This window comes from Struthio camelus, chromosome 1, assembly GCF_040807025.1.
Source record: "Struthio camelus isolate bStrCam1 chromosome 1, bStrCam1.hap1, whole genome shotgun sequence".
Classification (NCBI taxonomy): domain Eukaryota; kingdom Metazoa; phylum Chordata; class Aves; order Struthioniformes; family Struthionidae; genus Struthio; species Struthio camelus.
Window position 1 is genome coordinate 78,084,436 of NC_090942.1, and position 24,190 is coordinate 78,108,625.

Sequence of the window (24,190 nt, forward strand, 5' to 3'; positions counted from 1 at the left end):
CAGCACATTCTTTCAATTAAAAATGACAAAATCACTGCTATGCAAGGTGGGTCTCATTTTCAGTAAAGTTTTTCCTTCCCCCCACAGTCCTATGTTATGACCATTTTCTTCCTGATTACAAGCTAATAGTGCAAAAGCTAAGCTAATGAATGCACCTTTCCACAGTTTCTCTCTTTGTTTCCTCTCAGACATATTTAGACGGTTTGTATAGGGCTTTTGGGACAGATGATCCCTGCTGTCAAGGGCAGAGTCCAGATGATAACCAAATGTGGAGTCAGTGGAAAGTTTCTCTTGCAGTAGTGCTCTCAGGAGAACCCACGTGTGTAGGCATATATATTCTTGCCCTCACCAGAAGGTTGTTGTAAGGTTTTTCACTAAAAACGGCTTATGAAATGTTCTTGATCGTGAGTCACTGTAATTATAGTCCATGGATCTAAGGAAGTCATTGAGAAAATGGAGCAGAGGAAAACTGGGAGATAGAGGCAAGCTGCAAGATTTTTCTTGGGGATGTGGAGGTCTGACAGATAAGCCCAGTCCCTGTTTTACATGAAGGCTTAGTCTTCGTATCAGGGCAAAGAGGGCAGTAGACCCCCTCAGTGCAAGCTGATAATTACCACAGGTCCGAGAGAAGAGAGCTGGGTTTACTTGATTAAGCGTTATGATCAGTTTTCTTTGAACCCAAAGACTTGTTATCCTAAATTATCAACATTGTCACAGTCAGTGATACTTGCAATGCAGATGGCAATTAAATAGAAGTAAATAGAAGAGCAGCAGTCTTGAGACTGTAAGGTTGATGAGTTGAAAGTAGTTCTAACACATTAATCCTGAGTATGCTAAATCATAATATGCCCTGAAAAAGACAATAATGTCATTTATCCCCAAAGCACCAGGAGTTATAGTCACACTTAGTAGGGCTTAGCTGAATTGTTTCAGACGTGGCCGTATTGTAGAAATCAATAATAGTTTGTGAGTCTGTCTGTTTTCTTTTATCAAGTTTTCCATAAAACAAGTAATTTGTTTGTTTTTCACTATTTTAGGTAGCCTGCCCTATGAATACAAGATTGTGATAGCAGGAAATCATGAATTGACCTTTGACCAGGAATTCATGGCTGACTTAATCAAGCAGGACTTTTACTATTTCCCCTCTGTTTCTAAGCTGAAGCCAGAGAGCTATGAAAATGTACAGTCTCTTCTAACAAACTGCATCTATCTTCAAGACTCTGAAGTGACGGTGAGGGGTTTCAGAATATATGGCTCCCCTTGGTAAGCAGGTTTTTAAGCATACATAAAAAAATAATGTTGATTGCTATCACATCAGCCATTTCATATGCATCAGCCACATTTGGATTACTGTGTGAGGAAGTAATACTCAGTTTGATAAAGTTTTCTGTTTTGTTATAGTTGATCATTCATGTGATGAAGTAATAGACTTTAACGGAATGGGATTGTTAACCAAATGAAGATGGGAAAAAGATAGTGTGTTCTTTAAGCTCACCCAGGAGATGTCCTGTAACATAGTCCTTGTAGTTTCTATTTGGGTCATAAAATATGTTTTTATACTTACCAAGTTTACATTATTGCAGATTCTTTTGACAGTTTCAGTCCTACAGATGATATTTAAGGTTCATTTAAGGTATATGCAGTATTCATTTAACATAATAGTGTTTGTTCAAGCCTTATTTTTTTGTTAATATCCATCAGAATCTTACTTTCTTTTATAAAGTGATTGCTTTCCTTAAGACATAGTTTAGCTTCTGAAGTAAAGTCAACAAATCGGTGACAAGCCAGTATTTCATGGATTTTGCTCTACTGCGTACAGTGAAAGCTTAGAACTCCTTGACAATATCAGAGAGAGACTGGCTGTGGTTTCCTGATCCCCACCTCGACCTCATATGTGCCTCTTGTGTCGCATTACTAACGTTACATTACTATGTTATTTTGGCTAACAGGGCTCTAAACTGGGTCCTTTTATGAGCACTCAGTATACATTTAAGATAAATTAAAATTTATTTTAAAAGGCAGGTTTGTGAGTGATTCTGTTATTCTTCCTTTTAAAACTACATCAGGCTGTAATGTAGCAAACAAGTTGTCAAACCTGATGCATATACCCCAATGTGAATTTTCAGTGTGAGTAAACTGTGAAATATCTTGGAAATTTTTTTTAATGAAAATTGGCATTTTCCCATTTGGTTACTTGAGATGGGTGTTAATTTTCCCTGAGCTTATTATTCTACATTTTTCTACATTAAATAGCTTCCCTCTTAAATGCACCCTTCTCTTTCTCTCTTAGATCTCCAGATCTTTGGGTTTTTTTCAGCCTACCCACCTGCTGTGTTGTAGTTGATCTTCCTCTTGTGTCTGCTGTGTATTCAATCAATGTACAATTTACTTCATTTTCCAAATTATTAGGGAAGATATTAGATGGTATCAGTCCCAATATTAACCTCTGTGGAATGCCACTTGGCATCTCTTCCCATTTTGATGTTCAACAGTAAATACTGTAATTATGCTCTGTTTACAATATGTCTGGCAACTTCATATCTTCTTTGCAATATTTGTAACCAGGCACCATATTTCTAGTGTCAGTAATAATTTTCTAGGCAGTAAAGTACCAAAAGTCTCATTAAAGACTAGATAAATTAAAGCAAAACACTGTCTGTAAAGTAGCACTAAGTAGAGGCTCAAGGAAACCATCTGAACTTTCTGTGTTTGAACAGATATGTAAAAATCTGTTGAGGAAACTTCTTCCACCCACTAGCCCACAAGTAACGTTCCTGCAAAATCTAATTTGCTGCATTCCCTTTGTGTACTAATCCCGCGATTTTGCACAAGTTGTCTGAGCTATCTGGCATGACCTGTTCTTCATGGACTAAGATTGCTTTCCATTTTTCATGCATTCACTCAGTTTTACTGTCATGCTTGTTTTCTCCTATTCTGCAGTGTTTCAGGTTATTTTAAACTTCCAAACTACATATTTAAAAGTGCTGCTAACTCATCTCCCTCCCCCCCACCATGGGCCTGGAAGATAAGTGGTGTAAAATCCTTTGAAGGTGTTTGCTTATTCCTGTGGGAGAAGGTCCTGATGATGGAAGCTTGGCCAGCAAGACCTCTTGTAAAATCTCTCTTATTTGCCAGAGAGACTTGGTAACCGCAGCCTGGTAAATGGGCATGTTACAAAGAGGCATTATAGCATACACGGTATTACGGTGATGCTGCCTGAAAACAGAGAGGGGGAAGAGTAGTGGGAAGCCACTGATTCACTTCCTCTTTGCAAATTCTGCCAGTGGTTGAGAGTGCATGGAGAAAGTCTGTGAAACTGTGATGATGCTTAAATATGCCTTTGCATATCCTACGCCGGCTGCTTTTCATAGGATTGACCAGCTCTATTTTCCCTTCTCCTTGCTTGGCAAGGTATTTTCTCTCTTTGTAATTTCAAGCCTTCCTGCACCAAGCTCTGTTAAATCAGGCCTGGCATCATGAGCGTGCTGGTCCAGCCAAAAAGTGGTTTTTTGTTTGTTTGTATGCAATGCTGAATGAAGTTTCCGTGCTAATTGATATCATGTCCAGTGAAAACAGCAATAACAACAACAATAAAAGCAATGATAAGTCACTCTTTATTGTTCTATCAGAGGGCCACATGTGGAAGTAACAAAGTCACACCAACGAACCAAACAGAAAAGCTTAGGAAGAGCTACAGCTACGTTGTGCGGGTTAAACTAGCTGCCTGCTAACTTGAAGGCTGTAGTGCAGCTTTCTGGCTACTGATCGCTACTGTTCTTTAGCATTTATTTTTGTTTCTACTCTTAATTCACCCTGAAAAGAAAGATGTGCCATAGCCTTTCTAGGAAATTAATCTCAGTTTCTTTATACATCATAATCATGATAAGCTCTAAAAAAAAAACTACAAGACTTTGGTCAACTTTCCTTGGTGATTCTTTTTTTAGCTTTGCATCATGAAGCCAGTCCTTTAGAAAATGCTTATAAACCTAGTCAGGACTTTAAAGTTCCTGAGCAGCTCAGAGCTCAACAAGAAAATTAAGTTTCATGCAGTTGCTTCCTCAGAATCCTGGAATGTTTTCTTTTCCAGCCTTGAAAATATGCATACTAGGTAACTTTTTCAATGGATTTGTTTAATTGGAGTACTCTCAATTACAGTTCCTGTTTGTTGTACATACATGACTCTATCTAATTAGAAGATGAGCTACCTAGAAATTAGATTAAAGACTGGGGCCCCAGATCCTGCCTTTCTGTTTCTGGTTCAGCGCTGACCCTCTGTCTTAGTTCACATTTTGTAAAAATATGTACGAACTACAGAAGTCCCTCCTTTATAAAATGGACTAATTAATATTTGCCAAGTACTTCGGGAGCCTCAGGTAAGGTCCGAGGGAATGCCAACTAGCATTACCTTACTGTATTTTTTTCTGTATGACCTATACAAAATTAGATTGTATTTCTGCTTAAGATGTTTCAGTTGCAAAGTAAACCATGAGAGCTTGGTTGGTTTGCATAACTTCCCAGTCTCTGAGGCCTTTTAAATATGTACCATTTGTGTGTGGTTAAATATTTTCGATAGCACTTAGGTATTTTGACCTCCATTGCTATCTAAAACTCAGTGGTTATTGTTAATTGCACAGAAGAAATTGAACACTGGCTTGTCTTCGAAACCAGTGCTAAACTGTCCAGGGTTTTAAGAGCACGATTTCAAGAGCCAGCTAGAGACTGTACTCGCTAACCAAAAGTTAAGCGCCTTAAGCATTAATTACACTAGTATTATAAAAAGAAAGGAACAGCCATTTTGAAATGCAAGCTGCAAAGCACAGAAGCTGCTATTTGGACGTCAGTAGTTGCAACACATTGTTATCTTGGAACAGGGACTATCAGAATAGATGATTAGGGTAGGAGTATGAGGATATTAGATGCTTCTTGAGAAGCTTGGGATCACCAAGATGTTAGCTGCTTTCAGAACAATCTTGAGCTTTAAGAGTTTTCTGTGACTATACTTGGTGTAGGGTCTTGGTGCTCTTTACAGTGCACCTTGCAGTATTGGTTGCCAGATCTGGAGGATCAGGGGATGAGTAGGAGCGCACCGCAACTGACTTCTAGCCTAGCCCAGACATTGGCCACCATGGGAATTTTTTTCCATATAAAGCTAGGCACAGAAAGATGCAATCTGGTTTCATCCCAGCATGGCCAGAACATCATCACGGACTTAGAAGCACTCATATGTTCCTCAGAATAGACATATACTTCTCCAATAGAATTTATTGTAAATTAGAAAGCTTCTGGTTGGAAGGTACTTTTTAAAAGCCATGATTTGTCCTGGACTACTATGAGAAAAGTTAAACTAGCTGGTAGAATAACCCAAATATTTTCTTTATGAAAATAATTCTGTTTAATGTAGATTTGACTGCTAAGCCTTCCCAAAGATTAAGCCATTTTGCAGGGGGGTTAATTTGTTTTTCAGTAGCATGTAGAAATCGTAACATATAACTAGGAGTATAGTGAGTAGGAATCAAACACCAAAGAGGTGGTGGACTGTCCATTCGTACATGTTGTCTAGTCAAGACTTGACTAGACAAAGTCAGAGCTGACTTGATCTGGTGTTGGTGATAATCTTTCCTGGAGTGAGAGCTTAGACTAGAGATCTCCAGAGGTCCCTTTTGAGCAATGTTTCTACAGTTTGATCAGTCCCACTATGGAGCTAGAGCCATTGTGATGATACCTGAAGTGAATAGGTATCAACAAAATTGTTATAGTAAGGATCTCTACATTTCATATCAAACTGCCTACAAGCAGTGGATGGTCCAGACAGAGGATTTAGAAGGTTGAGAAGATGAGATAGTAGTAGAAATTTTAATGTAAAAACGGAAGCTCTATTCTGTGCCATCACACTGGGTATCATCTCTATGAGGATGTCATTTAAGGAATCATATTAATGAACCACTTTTGGAGGAAAAAAAAAAAGTCAGAAAGTGAGCATTTCAGTTACAGATCTTCAGTCTTCAATTACAGTTCATTACCCCCACAACGTGGCACTAAAATATATTATTACTGTGCAGGTAAGAGTTTTAGTGTTACATACAGCTAGAATTTAGATAGCCTATATAAACCAATTGTGCCTCTGCACTGCTAAAGGTTTTAATTGCACAATCACATACTGTACTTGCGCAAAAAACACTGATGCATTCAGTGCCCAAGATCTGTTGCGCTTGCTGAATGAGGCAACTATATATTATTCCTTTTATGCTGATTATTCAGAATCACTGTGTGAAAATAAATGACTCTAATGCACATATGTTTTTGTATCACCGTGAGCACACCTTGCTAAGGTTCGTACTTGCATGTGTAATCCTGAACGTTGCTACATCCGTTTCTCTGCTGCACAAGGTTCCCATAATATGAGGCTGAAAACACAGCTCTGCCCTACTATATGTTTCTTTCCAGGATAACACAACTCAGTGAGTAGGTAACATAGGTTTCTGTTCTCCTCTTGCATGAAATAACTAATGAGAAGACCCAAGTTGAATATTTCCTGATCGTAATCAGAAGTTGTTTGTACAAGGCAAAAGTTATCCTACTTCTCCCCCAATGTCTAGTATTCCTCTACTGCCTCAAATTTATAGCTAACATGTGCGTCTGCAGAAGATCAGCTGTTCTGTGCATGTACTCTGACCGTGTTGGAAAACAGCATGAATTCTAGTAGTGTTTTCCTCTTCTGTGAAAAGGTGGACTATTGTGCGTTAATGGCAAGGTAAGAATACATCTTTTTGCTTGAGATAGCAAAAGAAAAAAAGAAGGGACAGGAGATAGGCATCTTCTTCCTAGCTACAGAATCTCCATAATGCTTCTAAGCAACGGTACAGAGCTGTAGGAGAAACTTCTCTCCTCACACAGGCATACAAGGTGGCAGGAGAGAGTTTTATCTCTTTTAGCGTCTTTTTTCATCTTCCACACTGTGGAAGAGGAAGGACCAATCAAGACCCTCTTGCCAAACATACGACAGTTTCATTATTCTGAACGACGTACTGTCCTGGATAGCTTAAAGAAGCCATTTAGGGTGAGATTGCAGCCTCATTATCTAGAAGGTGGATTTTTGCTTGGCTTTGATTATTCAGAGGGATCTATTCCTGTGAAACGGAACCTGATTTTTCTTTTTGCAGCGTTACATTTTTTTCTAGTGTCTACGTATTGTTCACATTTCTTCCTTCATCCTTTTGTCACAGGCCATCTGGAGCTTCAGAAATTTTTATTTCCCAGGGAGAGTGGAAGGGCAAAGATTAATTTCAGCCTAGAAAGGCATTCGTGACCATTTAACCTGAAATGACAGATACCCAGGCTGGACTTCTGGTTTTTTGTTGCGTCTCTCCCGTGGAACGTTGATAAGATATGGTTCTCACATGTTTTCAAGAGGGCCAACGGCTCTTAGATAGCGTTTTTGTTCAGATAAAGGGAAGCTAGTGAAGAAGGATAGGGTTGCTGGGGGGGAGTGTTTTTTCCTGTTCAAGTACTGTTTTTATTGAGCTTAGCATTCTGGGTCAGGGACGTTCAGTGGGACAGATCTTCATTTGTAGTTTTGTGGACTGATGGGGACTCATGCCAAAAATAGCAGATGAGATGTTAATGCCGTGGAGTGAGCACTCTTTTCTAAACAACATTTTCTGTTATTTCTGTGGATACAAGTGTATTGTTACATATGGCCTTTCCACTTGATTTTTTTGTTCAAGTTCATTACGTACAGATCCAGATCTACATCTTGGCTATGTCAGAAAAGATGGCTGAGTTCATCTCAGTGAAGAGTAAATCAACTTGTAGGTTGCACTAGTGAGTATCAGCCTCCAGTTCAGCCCAAAGCAACCTTGGCAAGAGGCTTATTCTCCAAATCTTCCTCCCATGTTGGTGTTAGGTCTGCAATTCTGTTCCAGCCTGTAAGCCTTGTTGTTGATGTGCTGTGTCTATTTGTACTATTGCAATATGCAGCTGAGTGTCCTTAACGCAAGCCTTATAGTCCAATGTGATCATTGGGCCTTAGCCATAGGTTTGTAACTCTCTCCTGCTTTGTTTTGTTTTTTGTTTTCTTGTAGGTGACTTTGTTATGCTAATTCTCAAAATTTCTCTCTCTTCTTTTGTGTGTGTGTGTGTGTGTGTGTGTGTGTGTGTGTTTGTGTGCAGATGTGCACTTTGGATAGAGAGAATGGTAACTTCCATGTGTAACTGCAGTAGTTTCAAAGAGCATGCAAAGGGAAAAAATGAGACAGACTTATTTTCATTTCACACCCACTCTAGCCCACCCATACCCTAAGTCTCTGTTTCAGTGCTTTCCTCCTCCATCTTTCCAAGAACAGCTATAATAGTCTCTTTCATTCCTCACTGAACTCAGTTTCCATCAGTAAAATAACGTAACAAAGATTTATAGGTTCATTTCATGAGAGGGACACGCTTTCATTTTGCAAGTGATGAATCATCTAATGTTTACTTTCCCAGACCTTGTACAAATCTTTACAGTCACTGAGGTGAACATAAATTAAAATGATACTATATTAAAATAGAAGATTGTCTTCATTTAACAAAATGTACCCCCCAAGTTGGGAGCATGGCTTATATATAGAGCAGGAGCAGTGCAAGATGTTACATTGCAGCTTTCATCTCCTGTAGAATTGATGGAAAATAATTAGTGTTCTTCTGCCTCAGATTGACCGCTCTGATGGTTTTTGTGGCTAGTTCTGTGAGTGCAAGACTTAACCGAATGGTGGGCCTGGAACTATCGTAGAATGCTGGGTTTTCGTTGCTCAGAAATACGTTTTTACAACAGTGGATGTTCCCTGATTTTGAAAGTCAGGAGCTGTTTGGAGCTCTTTCTTAATCAGTGCCTTTGAGGTTGGCAGTATAAACGAGTAATTTAGATAGACTGACATGGTTCTTGAAGACAGTGAAAATGATGAGTAGGAATAATAGACTCCACTAGTTATTTAGAATTGAGACAAGTCATGTTTCAGAAATCTTGAGGAAAAGCTTGACATCTAAACCTGCTATGGCTGTATCATTATGGTTAGAATGCTGAAGTTTTATTTCAGGCATTCAGTAAAAGGTAGGTAGGATGTGACAGATGTGTAAGAAATGGCAACATGTTTGGAAGAGAGAAAGCAAAATTGATCATCCTGTTAAAATATATTAATTACAGTCTGAGGCGCATAGATGCAGGTTTAATTATATTTTAATGGAATGCCGGAGTGATATTTTTATTTCCTCTTCTGTACTTATCAGAAACTGTTTACCATTTTGGAAAGTGCTGCTTCTAAAAACACTTAAAACCACAATACACTGTAGTTTAGTTTGCAGCATATGGAAGATCGTAAGAATGTTTTTTCCTGCAAAATGATTGTGATCTATTAAATTCAGATGTTCTGGGCGGGGGAGAGTGAAGGCGAGGAGCGCAGGGAGGGTTGTGTCAAATAACTCTTCAAGTATAATAGATTTTCCAATAGCAGAAAGGGAGACCTGTGGTGCATTCTGGCTATTTTAGAAGCAGAAACAGGTCATTGGACAGATTTTCTCCCCTTTTTTTCTTTTTTTTTTTTCTTTTTTTACTAATGATTCATTGCCTCAAAGGGTGCATTTCATGTGATCAACCCTTTGCGGAAAGTGTTTTCATAACATGAGTTGGAAATACTGGAGATCTGAGTGTCATTCAGTAGACACTAGGTATACAGGTGCCATTGCTCATGCGAGCAGCCTTACTGAATTCCAGAGAGGTCTCTTTAACGAACACTGCAGTACAAATTAAGTGACTGAAATGAATTAGCAAGAGTCATTAACAGGGCTGAAAGAGAAAAAATGTTTATGAAACAAAATCAAAATTTCTCAGACTGCAAGTGAATTTTCTATGTCATGTTCAAGGAACAGAGTTGCAATTAGCTAATTAAACTGTGCAATAGGTATGTGAGTGAATGAAGATGTAGACCAAAATACACTGGTCCTAGACCGTATATATCATCATGGTCAGACCAATGTGATAAATTTCAGGTATTATGTGCTGCTGAGAAATTTAATCTTCCATGTCCCCCAGGATTTTTTTTTAAATCACAGCAGTGTAAAATATCCCTTTTTTTCCCCTTTTCTTTTTAATGGACTTTCCAGAAAATAAGGTTTTTCCCCAGTGTTTCCCAAAGCTGAGGAGAACAATTCAATCCTAGAACAGTCATGTTAGGGAAAAAACAGTAAATTAAAAACCTTTGTATACTGCATGCTTGCGCATATTGGTGTATGATGGATATGGATCAATTCTCCGGCACGTTTCACAGGGAGTTTAAACAGTTACTGAATCCAAGCAAAGGTATTTTGCATCCATTTTGCAGTCATGTTGCTCCACTGCGTCTGCACAAGAGTGCAGGCCTTTTCACTGTCTGTGTGTGCACAGATACATGTATGTCTAATATTGATCAGAAGTTAGGAGTATTCCACATAATATTTTGGGGTGAGTGCTGTTCCTTGCGATGACTAAACATAATGTGTGGCTTTATATTTCTGTACACGAGTGGGGATTTGCATTGCTTGTTTTGGTGCAAATGTTTCTAGCTTTAGTTAAATTTGAGAGTAGTAGAAAAATATACTGCTTTAGTTTAATTAGCTTGGGGGAAAAAGTCCTTTCTTGGGCTGTAATTATTAGTTGTATATTATTAGAATGAAGTAGTTCAGATTCAGTTACTTAGAAGAAATAATTGAATCTTCTGATCCAGTAAACTAGCTCACTTTGGCTTCAGCTGGTTTTTAATTTAAGACCTATAGAAGAAGAGACCTGTAATCTCACCACAGGGAATTGGCTTCACTTTCCTGCAGTTCATAAAGCACAAGAGTGAAATAGCAATCCCCCACAGCAGTTTTCTCTTTATTTTTCACATTTGCTTAAAAGTTTAATTTTATGAGACAGAGCTGATTTTAAAGTTTAAAGTGCTTTTTTGTTGTTGTTGTTTTGGAGCTTTTTTTTTTGTTTTTTTTTTTTTGCATGAACAAAGGGACTTCCAGCTCTATCTGTAGTCTGGTGTGTAGTCTCAGACAGCAGCAATTGCAGGATGTTTTCAGAGATGTAAACACAGTTGGGTACTGCGACGAGCCCTTTGGCGCTATTCCAGGAGAAACACAAATAGCTAACGAGTTTGGAGCGGATCTGCGTGGAGCTGATTCTCAGCTGGAGTAAACTGGCAGCGCTCCACCAGCTTTTGAACCGTTTACACCTGGTGAGAATCAGCCTCCCTTCTTCACACCAGCTTGTATCTGTGCCATTTTCCGTAGGTTTTTGACACAACAGAGGCACTACTACCCTGACGAGTAGATGGCAACTTCGCATTGGCGCTCTAAGAGGCCCACGGAGAGACACCGTCGCAGGAACTAAGTGCAACACGGTGCATCTCAGTTCCTTTTCCTTGACTGGATTTTAGGGGCAAAAGCAGCACTTTAGCCCTTGCTATCGTGCTGTTTAACATCGGGAGGCATCCTTTGGATTTGTTGTTCATAAAATAAATCATTATTTTTTAATGAATTACTGTTGTTTAATGTGAAGTAATGCGAGGGTTTTCTTCACCAGTATGATAGGAGAATAAATTGGAACCAATATTAAAACAGAGGGCTAGACCTGTGAATGTCACAAATTTCTAACAAAGCTAACAGAATTAGGTAATTTACATCAGAAAAATATATGTTGTTTTTTAAGGATATTTCAGAAGTCCTAGCTAGCTGATTGAACATCCAGGTGTTCAAGCTGTACATTTTTGGTAGACAAAGTTATATTGCAGCATTTGGTTTCCACCACTGCATTGCAGGGTGAATGTAGGAAATATTACATTAATGCAGGACAATATTAATCTGGAATTTAGGATTACTTGAATGCTGCTCAGTTCAGTTAGAAACATGGCATATGAGGTACCAGTATGTGCTTTTTTGACAAGAAATACATTCATCTGTTGCTAAATTGTAAATGTTAAAATAATATACTTTATGCATCTATACATGTGCTGTATTAATTATTAGTTTTGGAAGCATTTTCATGCTTGTTTAACTCAAAATGGCTTTGAATTTTCTGAAAAAAGGAAAAAACAAAACGAAAGGGAAAAAAGTAAAAACTGGCAGACAGTTAGTCCATATGGCCTAATTACTCCTGGTATTTTGAGAAAAGAATGTAAACCTGGTGTGTTACAAAACTGAGAAGTGGCTACTCTGAGGGCCTTTTTTAGTGATTCTCAGTGCACCTATTGCGCATCCTACGTACTTGAGTTATGCTTCATCTAGGAGAGTCCCTGCAGGAGCTGCATCATAAAAAAATAAATCACAAAGCATAATGTCTCCATTTGAAGACATATTCCATCTCCTCGGTTACCAGACTTCTGCGAAGTCTGGTAACTGAGGAGGAGTTAGTTCCCGTAGAGGACTACGGGAAACCCTAACTAGCCAGATGTACCAGTGTAGAGGAAGAGCATGTTTCTCTACCTGTCTGGTCATTTGATAGTGGAAAACTGTAAAGATGCCATGAATACATGAGCCTGGAGGAATTTCTCCTTGCTGATTGGCCCATGCACGTGAAGCTTTACATTTTGAAGTGAAGTGGTGACTGTACTGTGGGCCAAGGAGCTGTTCCGCTCCTCCCTCTCAGCCCTCCTTCTGTCTGTGACTATCACTTATCAGCATGTGAAGTAAAGTCCCAGTAACTGGGCTGTACCTGTATTTTTAATACTGACAGTGGGCGAGACTGAGGGAACGAACCCTGAGACATCAGCAGCTGACCACCATAGCCCCTGCATTAAATCTGTAAGAGCATGCCGAAAGTCTGCACAGTTCTGCATGTGTTCCCTCCACGCTGAATCTCTTGGCTAATTGTTCCAGATCCGCTTTTAAGTTTGTTTGTGGTTTTTATTTTAATATTTTAAAAAATATCAGATGGGATATTATCATTTGGCTCCCAGCAGAATGAAATAAACTATTTGCATTTGGTGTTGGCATGTTTTAAATTCAGTCTTTCATTAATTTTTCTCCTCACCTGTTATCTTCCTTTTTCTTGTTATGAAGATAAAGTAGATTTCATTTTACTTTTCATTGTTTTATAACAGATTAATGTTTAGAAGTGATCAGTTCCTATTAGTCACAGCTCATTCTTTCTTCTTTCCAGTCAGAGATGTATGAAATCCTTTACTAAACAAAAGATGAATGATTTCATGTGTAACTAGAATTGCAAAAGAAATAATTACTGACAAAGGGCTGTATTCTGGTTTTTGCACTCCTTTCCTTTTGTGAAAACAGTAATTTAATTTGATTCAAAGTTTCAAGAATGACAACCTCAGATCAGAGCAAGTAAGGCAAAAAAAAAAAAAAAAGAAAAACAAACGCAGCAAACTTGTACATGGAAGAAATACACTGTTGTGGCCAGCAGACTGATAGAGGGTCTGAATGCAATTTGCTGTTTGCTCCAGACTCCCTGGGTAAGGGTGCGCAAGCCATTTAGTGCCTTGGCACCTTCCTTCCCTTCCCTTCTGCTTTCGCCTTCCCACCTGCTGAGCTGCACTTTGTGCCATGAGTTCCGGAGGATAATCACGTATGAGATTAACTATCATTTGCATATATTAGTTTTAAGTGTGAGGCCTGGGCTTTCATTAAAATCCCCCCTGTTCCAACGTTATGAATGAGTGAATGTAAGTTTCTTTCTGTGTAATTTAATTCTTCTGTACGCTTCTTTCATATGTCTTCTCCAAAAAATACACCACCTGTGTCTTGCCGTTTCTCTCAACATGGGAGTCAGTCATGTCTCCTCGCACTCCTCCCCACTTCTGAACCCTGTTGTTCTTTAAACCTCGGTTAGGCTGATGAAATGCTCCGATGCCAAGACGATGAACGCCAATTCAGAGCCTATAAACAAACAGTGCCCTGCCAGTGCTTCTTCACACTAATGGCCTAATAGCTAGTTCAGTCGCTTTGTCTGTTTGGGACAGTCCTCTTGAATATGAGGAAAAAAGGCAAAAGAATAGTGTTATTTCACAGCTACTTTAGATGTAGAAACAACCAATGCCAGAAAAAGAACATACACTTTTATGAATCCTTCCTATAGAGAAAACTTAGGGTGGCATTAGTAAAGAGCAGTAGAGCAGTGGAAGTACTCAATGGACTGTGTAGAGTTCCTTACTGAGGAAAGGCTAAAAAGCTAATTATAAGGATTGGTTAAAATACAAATAATGCAGTGTCAGGGAATATAAAAATATGAACACCTGAAGGATGGGAACAACAAGCAAGGAAGGTATTCAGTGTGGCTCATGGAACTGTAACTAGGAATAGTAAGATAGACTGAAGAAGGGGAAAATTAGACTGAAATGTCCAACAGTGAGATGTCTTGGGCTGGGAATTAGTATGTGTTGGAATTCACCTTTTCCATCTCCGAGTATGAATTCATCTTCACCTGTGATTACCACTGCTGAATCGTACTATTTTTCTGTGCTCCATGTCTCTTCGCTGGTCACCTTTGCCAATATGGCTTTCAGCACGCATAGTCCGATCTTCTGGTGCTGAAGATGTGCAGCTGTAAAATTATAATGCAGGGGAGTATTTGTATTTGTTTGATATTTGTATTTGTGAGAATTGGTCCATTCTTTTCCTACTGAACTTCTGTACAATCGCTGGCCAATATCTACTTATTTTCTTAACGGAGAGAAATGACAGCTGTTGTGGAGAGAAGACTGGAACAAATTACATATTCTTGTGAGCCTTTTAAATTTATTTTTTAAGTAAAGAGATTGTAGTGAGGGAATATACCTTTCAGCTGTAAAAAAGATTTCTGTAGGAACTTTGCAGAAATGAGGAGATACAATGATTTTGCACGCTGTGTTTTAGTTATATATTTTTTGCTATTAAGGTGTTTGCCAGATGTTGCCCACCAATCCCTTTGGTATGCTAACAGCTATGCTACAGTCATTTCCCACCTATAGCACTCTGCAGATATTGGACTACACAAGGGAGTTATCCCTTGAAGTCGACAAGATTCATTTTGTGCCTAGTGGTAGTAGGTTTTGTCTTAACCAACTGGACAACCTAGATGAAGCTGCCACAGTAAATTTTGCAGTCCTGGAGTTCTTACGGTGTCTTACAGCCTGCAGGCGCTAAGGGCAGTGCCGTGGTGGGAATATGGCTCTAACTGCCCGTTGGCTGCCTGCACTGTTCATTTGTAGCTGCCCGGCAAGTACGGAGGAGGTTCGCGTCGAGCTGGTAAGTGCACAGAGAGGAAGGAATCTGTTCTTTAAGTTAAGATGGTTGAATCAAAGTAACGGAGAATCAGATTTCACTCTCTTGTTGCTTCTGATTGATAGAAAAATCTGTGCCCACTGTTAGGCTTCCCTAGTCAAGTATCCTTTTTGTGCCCTCTTTTGTACATCTGCTGAGCAAATTGAGATGTATTCCAGTGGTCTGAAAATGGAAAACCTTCAGTTTTCACATAAATTACAGGTCGAAACTGTGCAGTGCGTCACAGCCCTTTACAGTAAATCACATGTAAAACTAAGTTATGCCCCATTTAAATGACAGAAGAACTCTTGGACTACATGGTAGCTCTCTTCCAGTAGTGGCTGAATGAAAGAGAAAATACTGATAAATAATTAAGGCGGTAATATGTTTGACCACTTTTTTTTTAGGGTGACTTTTTCTGTTGTTATTATAGCAGAAATCCTCCCTTCAAAGACAACTAAAGCACTAATGATAGCTAAGAAGGTCATTTATAGGAGGTTAAAGTGGTTTAATTAGAATTTATGAGAAGGTTACTGTAAGAGTGCAGAAAGATGTTAAGGGGTTAACCTATAAGAGATTACATTGTAGTCAGTGTTCTGTTAAAGTTTGAATTAATTTTTCCCATGGGTTTTTCACATTCTAATTTTCAACTAAATGAGACATCTGTTTCAGAAAAGGAAAATTTGCTATGGTTGTCATAGCAACTATCATTCTGTAAGAAAATTATTCCAATGGTTACTTTAGAACAGAAAGATAGAAATTCAGTACATAAAGCAACATCCGATTGCTAGCACGAATTCTGATAATTCAGCCCTTTTTGAATGGTGGATCATTTGACCTGCAAAACTTGTTCATATGTTTTTAACATAGGTTAATTGTGCTGTAAACAAATTCACTTGCAATATATTTTCCCCCCAGAACCGGATATGTAGACAATCGCTATTCTTATCATAATAATAATACTGTTGAATTTCAATAGTATATCAAGAAATACTGTTCACTTTAAGAAGATAAAACCTGAATCAAAGTACATCTCTACACATGAGCGCTTCACTTCAGAGGTGAAATACATTCCTGACGTAGGTCCCTAATTGCCAAATACGTTTTCCTTGCTTTTTGTTTTTTTTTTGAGAATAGCAAGTTTTTCTCTTACAGAACATATGCTAGAGTTATTTTCTTTGTAAATTGTGACACATTCTTGAGAAATAATTTATTGTAAAAAATTATGCTTTTCCCGAGCAAGCACCGAAAGAGGGATCCTAAAGTTCTGGGCTTGAATTAAGACTTTATTTTCCAGTTCCATACTGAACGGAAATTTGAGACAAAGTTGACTTTGCGTGACATCCAGGTCGCAGACTTGTTAGTGGGTATTAAGGGAGAATTTTTTTTTCCCCCTGCTCAGAAACCTTGACGGCTGTTTCGCGACAGCGTTGCAGAAGGCGGCACGTGGGGACCCATAACATCCCCGCGGGCTTCTGAGGACGGTGGTACTTGTGGGGCGGCGTGGGGGGCACTGAGGTCTGCGGTTTTCCTTTCTTTTCTTACGCATAAAGCGTGCTGACATCCTCTGCCGCCCCGTTTCTTGGCCTTCCGATTTTGGCCAAAAAATATTGCAGACGTTTCTTTCGGTCTTGGGATGGTCACAAAAGGCAGCGTAGCGGCAGAGCACCCAACCTGCAACGTGTCCCCGTCACCGAAGAGCAGCCCCGGCGTGTGCCGCCAGGGGAGGCAGCCAGGGAAGGGGAAGGCGCCTCTCGTCTTAATAAGCCTATTCGTTAGGGAAAACGAGCTTTTTCAAAAGCGGCGCTGGGCGGCCGGCCCGGACTCTGCCCTCCGCGGAGGCCGTTCGTGGTCATTCGCGTTTGCGACGGGATTCAGCTGCCTTCTCGCAGGACCTGTGACAGGGCGCGACTATTGCTCTTTCCAGACACTTCACTGTGGTCTTAAAACGTGGCTCTATAGGTTGGTGAGCTTTTCCTCTTGGGCAAATATTGGCGTGTTTGCGGGGGAGTGGCCGGCCGGCGGCCACGGCGCAGTGCGGGGCGCGGGCCGGCGGGGCGACTCTTTCAGCGGGTTTAAAAGCTGAAGCGGGATTTACCACCCGGACACTCGGTTGCAAATGTTTTCCCGTCAGTGAGGTTTCGCTCCTGGAAAACTTGCTCTAGGCCTGCATACAATTCGCCGAATTGTTGGAAGTTTTCATCGCGGTGCAAGAAGATACTTAGCGCGTAAGGTCCGGCAGGCAAGCCCGAGGGCCTCTGCGGTGCTTTATGAAGCTCCCCACTTCTGCAAAACGTGAGCGCCTCCCAGGCTTCGACTTATTTAGTTTCACAGCGCTCCTGTGAGGTAAAACAACTCCCATCATGTCAACGGGGAGCTGAGCGTAAGGGCCACGCTGCCCAAACTCCGCCGACTGCCGTTTGCGAGCCAGGGTCAGGCAGGGAACTCGCTGCAGAAGAAGCCGGGAAACGGCCCGCGAGTTCCCTGCCGCCCCAGCAGCGCCCGGGGGAGACGTCATGTACCTGCGAGCCGGCTGGCAGGCTTCCTGCGAGGAGAGCCTGCTCTAAGGTGACTCTAGGTAACCAACACAACCGGTGACTTGAACGGTGCGGGACTCTGCAGAAGGCAAGACTGGCTTTTCCTCGGTCGGCTGCTCCCGGCTCCGAGCAGCCTGACCCAGAGCAAAGTTTTTAACGCTGCCGCCGCTGCCGCCACTGCTGCCGCTGCCGCTGCTGCTGCCGCTGCTGCTGCCGCTGCTGCTGCTTTTAGCAGCTCTTCTTCACATCACTGCTCCCAGCTTCTGGAGGCTGAGATATATTCCCAAAGGATGGACAAAGTGTCACATCCGTTTGCTGGGACACCTGGTGGCCCAGGGCATGGCGTGGTGGAGAGCGAGGAGGCGCGTGCTGCCCCTCGGACACAGGAAGCCGCTCCGTCACGTATAGAGAAAAGTTAAGGCTCTTGTTGTCTGTACGAGAGAGGAAACGTTCTGGGAACCCCCCTTCAGCCTTGCCTTTTAGCTGGGATTTTCTTTTCTTCCCTCGGGGTAAGCCGCGTCCCTTTATATTTTAGCAAGCTCTGTATTTTTTAAGCTGTTTTCAATCGACGTGTGCTCTGCGGCATCCTGGAAGGAGAAGTGGGAAATATATCATCACGGAGATTGCAGACATGCTAATTTTTGAAATGTTAGTCAAGCGTCAGTAATGGAAGAGGATGAATAATAGCTTTATGGGCATTTTCTTTTGTCTTTGCCGTACGTGATGTAAAGAGGAGTTCAGAGAATGTCTTTAAAAGAAATCTTTCTTTCTGCCTTTTGATGCAGAGAGGGAGTGTAAAGCTTTCTTCAACAAAGTAACATCTCAAAGGAAACTTCGGTTGATGTGTATGTATTTATAAGCGCGAAGGCTGCAATTATCATAAACCTTATTAAATCACAGCAGCCTATTTGTTGTTCTCCAAATATGGATATGGCTCGAACACGTCAGTCAAAAAAGTTTAAAAAAAAAAATCCAACCCAAAACTAACCCCACAATTTTATGATCTAGCATTAGAGCATAGTCAGCAAGACATAATTTACCACTGTGATGTAATTGCTGTGAAATACAGTTTTTTAATCAATGGGATGGCAATAAACAGATAAATTATATTCTGACTGGCAGTGTTACAGTCCCACTGCTTCACGATGAGCTGCTCCATAAACGCGTTTAACGAAAATGTAAACGCCCATCTGATAAGAAGTCTTGAATATGTAAAGTCTTATTTAAAAGCAAGTCAACACATTAGAGGACAGAGGAAAATTTTATATAAGAAAAGAGGCAGTATTCCTGTTCTGATAACGGTGCTTCCAAGTAGGAAAACAAAACAGCACAGATGATGTCTCCACCTTTGGAGCAGGATCTGTTGTGCCAGGGCCTATCCTTGCGCAGCGGGTCGTCGGCTCGAGGGCAAACGTGAGATGAGCTAATGTGAAAGATGCATCCCGTACACGCACCGGTCTGAGACAGGTGGTCTTCTAGATACCATGGGAGTCCAGCACACTGAGCCATGCATGGAGATCTTGCTATCCAGGTCTTGTAATAGTTACTTCTCATCTAGTTGGAGGAATACTAGCAATATTATACTGTACGCTGCCTACTTAAACTGGTAAGAACTATGTTGGTTTTCCGCACGTTACATAATAAATACTGGCGGTACGCAAAAAGAGTTTTATTGTGCATAGAAATAAGAAAATGAATGCCATTTCTGTCTCTCAATTCCATGCTAGTAAAGAGCCAATCTCTGTATTTTAATTAGGTAACCAATACATGGGAGTAGCACTGAAGTCATTCTCCTCCTCTCTTGGCAGGCAACCTTGGTTTTATGGCTGGGGCTTTAATCTTCCACGAGGCCAAGCGCTATTAGAGAAATGGAACCTTATTCCAGATGGAATAGATATTCTTATAACACATGGACCACCTCTCGGTAAGAAAATAGTAGTGCTGTTAGCTGTGTATGTCCAACGATTGTACAGTAACTGATGGCTCTCCGTAGACAGAAGGGAACCGGGGCTCCGCAGAAGGCGCAGGTAACATCCCTACCGAGTTGTGCGGCACCAGGACTGCAGCTCAGGTTTATGTGTCAGCCTTCCCTCTGCTCAGTGGTAGGGAATTAAGTCAAGTCTTAAGAAGCAAAGCCTTAATAAATTAAGTCTTAATGAGCTTTCGAAATAAGCAGGGTTCAGTTTACCCATGCCTCTGCCACTGGTGAAATCAGTAGACCTAAAGCTTGCTTAGAGAGAAATGCGGGATCAGGCCCAAGGTTTCTACTTACTTTTTTTAACCACTGGCTTTCTCCCTCACTTGCAGTAGTGTTCCCTGGCCAGCAAATAGCCTGAGTTTGTCTTTTTCCTCCTCGTGCTGACTTGATGTATTTTCTGGCTCACAAACCCAAATGCTGCCATTGCTTGCCTGCTCTTTGGATGGCGTGGGTGAACCGCCTGTCTTTAGTGGAGTCTGGCAACACTAACCGATCCACAAGAAATGGTCTTGCATTTGTGTCTTACAAATAATAATACAGATGATAGAAAGCATGCCAGGATGGATTTCTTACGTTCCTAGATATTAGTCCTCTGATCTGCGGTATGGAAATAAAATAATCAGAGAAATGTTTGTCCTGATTCCATAAAGGCTTTTAACAGATTTTTCAATATATTCAATATATAACAAGTTAAATTTAATGCAAATACATTTAACTCTTACTGATTTAATAACTGGACAGGGATGTTAAGCATGTACTTAACTGTGCAGGAGTGCTTTCTGTAAGATGAAAGCTAGTTGCTTTCTTTAAACCTTTAGATTCCCTTCAGTCCCCAATTTCCTGAAGCTAAAATCCTCTTGTCTTCCACTCTTTCTTCTCCTTTTTCAAAATTTGGAGGAGAAAGTATCTAAAGGGTTTGTGATTTTTTTTTTCTTTAGAAAGACCAGTTTGCATTCCGCTGCTCACTAATCCTGGGGGAAAGGGCTTCTTTGTGAGCATGATTTCTCACAATGAGGGCAAGTGTTTTGATACTCCACCTATCCTATTTCCATGCCGTAGACTGATTTTAATGTGGACTTGTATCATAAAAGCAGATGGCAGAAATAAATTGTTTAGGCCTTGAGATGTCCACTCTGAATAATTAGTGCTGGGGCTAATCCTATACAATACAAGGCCTGAGTGGCAACGCTAGATCTTTGATACAGATTTGTTTGTGATGTATGTTTTTAAAACATTAACAGAAATATCAGTACTTTTGAACCCATTTTCAAAAGCAGCTGCTTCAGCCAATTAGCTGTAAAGGAAATCCAAACTTCAGCTCATTCACAGAATATCCCTATTACCTAGAGTTTGTAATCCAGCGTCTGAAGGTGGCGAGAGGGACTGGCACCAGCCAGCATCGTGCACCTTGCTAATGGAGCCTGCAGGACTCTCCAGGCAGCCTGTAGGATCCGCAGCGGGGAGGAGAGCCTCCAGAGAGCAGGGCAGAGCTGGAGCCCAACTGGCATGCTGTAATAATAAACTTAATAGTAAATTTAATAATTGAGTAGCAATTTAATAATTGTAATAACTCTGAGGTGGAGCCTCCTAGCTCCACTGACTATACCTGGATAACATGAATTCCCTCCCAGCTCCCCCACCTCCTCACTGTTTATTCTTTTTTTCCCTTAAGCTTGAACCGTCCTCCAAGGATTTTCTTTTTGAGAAGTTCCTGCTTCTTTGTCTTTTTCTTATTGATGCTTTAATAGATAGCTGAGGCACAGAACACTCTGCCTGGGGGCACCAGCTGTTGGTGTCCCTGGCACCCGCAGCAACAAATACATGATGCTTCACAAGAAATTAGCACTCTTCCCCACTTACAGGACCTCCTTATTGTGTAGCACTGTCCACAGGTGTTTTGGGAGATGGGAGCCTCCTTGACCCTCCCAGCCAATTATTTTAACCAGAAAGCTAATTACTGTTGTTCTGATCTTGGACAGCATCACTAGAGCTGTTCTTAATGATCATAAAAAGCAATCAAGCTTCATTCCTCTTTTTCTCCAGCACGGCTGCCTAAATTCTGTCCATCATCTGTTTTCTGTGCTTTTTTCTCATTCCCTCACTTCAAAAGAGCACGCATCCTCCTAATCCGATTAATACTACATTATTAGATAGATTTAAAACTGACTGCATGATTTAGAAGCAGAGGCACCATTAAGAGTTAATAGATTTTGTGCTTCTGAGTCATTTAGGTGTGTAAAAAATCTGACCCACAATTGTTTCTTTTTTTTTTCTGTTTTAGAGTAGTGCTTTGGGATGGAATCAGGGCAGGGCTACAGGAGGTTCACGCAAGATGAGAAAGCAAAGATTAAACAGCTATTAGTGACCATTTTATTGGTAACCTGTTTATTAATGAAGATACGCCATGTTACATAGCTCATGAGTTGTAGTATTCACAGTTACAGAATCCCTGCTAATGCTCATTTCTATATCAGCATTTTTTTTGTTTCTTTTATGTATAGGATAACTTTTTAAGTCCTCCCCCTGACTTCTAAAGATCTACCTTTAGGATTCTTTTATTTCTCTTCAAAAAGTCCACTTTCCTTTTCTTTTTTTTTTTTATTTTTTTATTTAATTTCACCTTTAAGTCTTCATTTGTAGCTGTCTGCTTGATTGTCTCTGAGAAAGATTTATACTTTCCTGACAGCTGCAGAAACCTGTTTCAAGTAACCAAACATTAAAAAAACCCTAAGATGAACTCTAATTGTTAGCTAGGTGTAATCAATTATTCTTAGTTTGTGTAGTCAGGTGTATATAATAAGCTGCAAACATATGGGAAAGCTTCAGAAGGGTGATAATGCATGTAAACAAAAACATGTTCAACATAAATAATGCTTAATTTAATGGAGAAGTTAATTTTATGGATTTTTGTTTGCAGAGTTTTTGAAGTGGAAATACTTTTGCCTTTATGTTCACCACAGACGTTCTGACAATTAACTGTTTCACATCGTCGAAGTAGCAAAACCTGGAGTTTGCTATGATGCATTTTCTCTGAAAAACAGCAGGAAGTGGATTCTGGAAGAGTTGCTGGGCTCACTTTGACATCTTAAAGCTAATATTTCATCTAGTGAATTTTGAACTGCTTTGGATGACAAAAGTGACCAGTAGAATGAATTTCCTGAGTTGAACATTGCTCTCCTCTGTCTGGAACTCAGCTGCATTTTCTCTTTGGACACAAACCCCTCAGGAGCCAAGCCGGCATCTTCAGAAGTGTCCAAATAAATTGGGAGTCTAAGTCCATTGTCAGAATTTCCTCTGTTTGACACTTAGGACACTGCATTCCTAAGTCGTTTTTGAAAGTTGGACCTAGGTCTCTGAGTAGCTCCGATACTTGGGCAAATTTTTACGATTTTCATAAAACCTCACAGTGTACTGAGCCAGTTTTCAAACACTGGCATGTAAAGAGGTCTCTCTCAATGTATGAACCTACTGTGAAACTCAGGTTTTCCAAGACCTTGCACATCATAGTTCTGGTCTCTTAAGTGAGTTGGCTGCTTAGCTGTACTTAGCTGTACAGCCTCAAAAATACACATAGGAAAACTAGGCCCAGAGTGTGTTCCTCACTGGCTGACCACCATTTTCTCAAAGGCACAAGGTATTCACACGATTACAGCAATCCAAGTCAGAGATAGGAAGCTAGGACAGGCAGGCAATGGCAGGGCGAGGATAGATAAGGAAGGGAAAAACAGAATAATTGCGTCTTGTGTGTTCCAGATTGGAGCCTGATAAAAATGGCAGAACAACAGAAAGGGAAAAAAAACACAAAAAAACAGATTAGTTATTCCAAACCCTCTAATACAACAACATCCTTCTAATACTACTCGTTGAAGAAAGCACCAGGAAACACAAGGCTTTAGTTGACAGTAAGCATCCCTCTGAAGTCATGATTTTAGACATATAAGCAAGTTGGTCAAGATTTTTGTCTGTCTTCATGAAAAATTTATTTTTTATAAGAACTTTGTGCAAGTAAATATAGCACTTACAAACGTTATCTATCTGCTGCAGAAGGACTGAATTTCTCTCACTAGCTAAAGTCCCTACATTTAGGCTAGTGTGGTTTGCTGCGTCATGGAGCCTTTAAACCAGTTTTACTTGAGGATATTGTTTTTAGGCACCCTATGGGTTCCTCACCCGAGTTCCACTGACATTAAGATTCAATGTGATAACAATATAGTTTGAATATTAGCAGCACCAAAGGTTAAAGGCAAAGACGTGCTTCATTTTTAGAACTAGGGCCTCAAGCTCTATTTAAACACCCTGACTTGAGACACTCACTTTGGACATACTGCTCTTTGCTCTCTTAAAGAAAGAGGGATGGATGAAGAATTGAGTTTTGTTGCCAGCAGCAGCGCAAAGATGCTTTAATTGCAGGGATTTTTTTTCCCTT

General features: G+C 40.4%; 1 protein-coding gene across 2 annotated transcripts in view; it reads left to right on the plus strand.

The window, feature by feature from the left end:
• The window catches only part of MPPED1 (metallophosphoesterase domain containing 1), a 63,105-nt gene that overhangs the window by 33,900 nt on the left and 5,015 nt on the right, over positions 1-24,190 (plus strand). For both annotated transcript variants that reach the window (XM_068951137.1, XM_068951144.1), the window contains exons 4-5: positions 1,038-1,263; positions 19,595-19,710. In XM_068951137.1, coding sequence (XP_068807238.1) covers positions 1,038-1,263; positions 19,595-19,710 — 342 coding nt within the window. The remainder of the gene's footprint in view (positions 1-1,037; positions 1,264-19,594; positions 19,711-24,190) is intronic.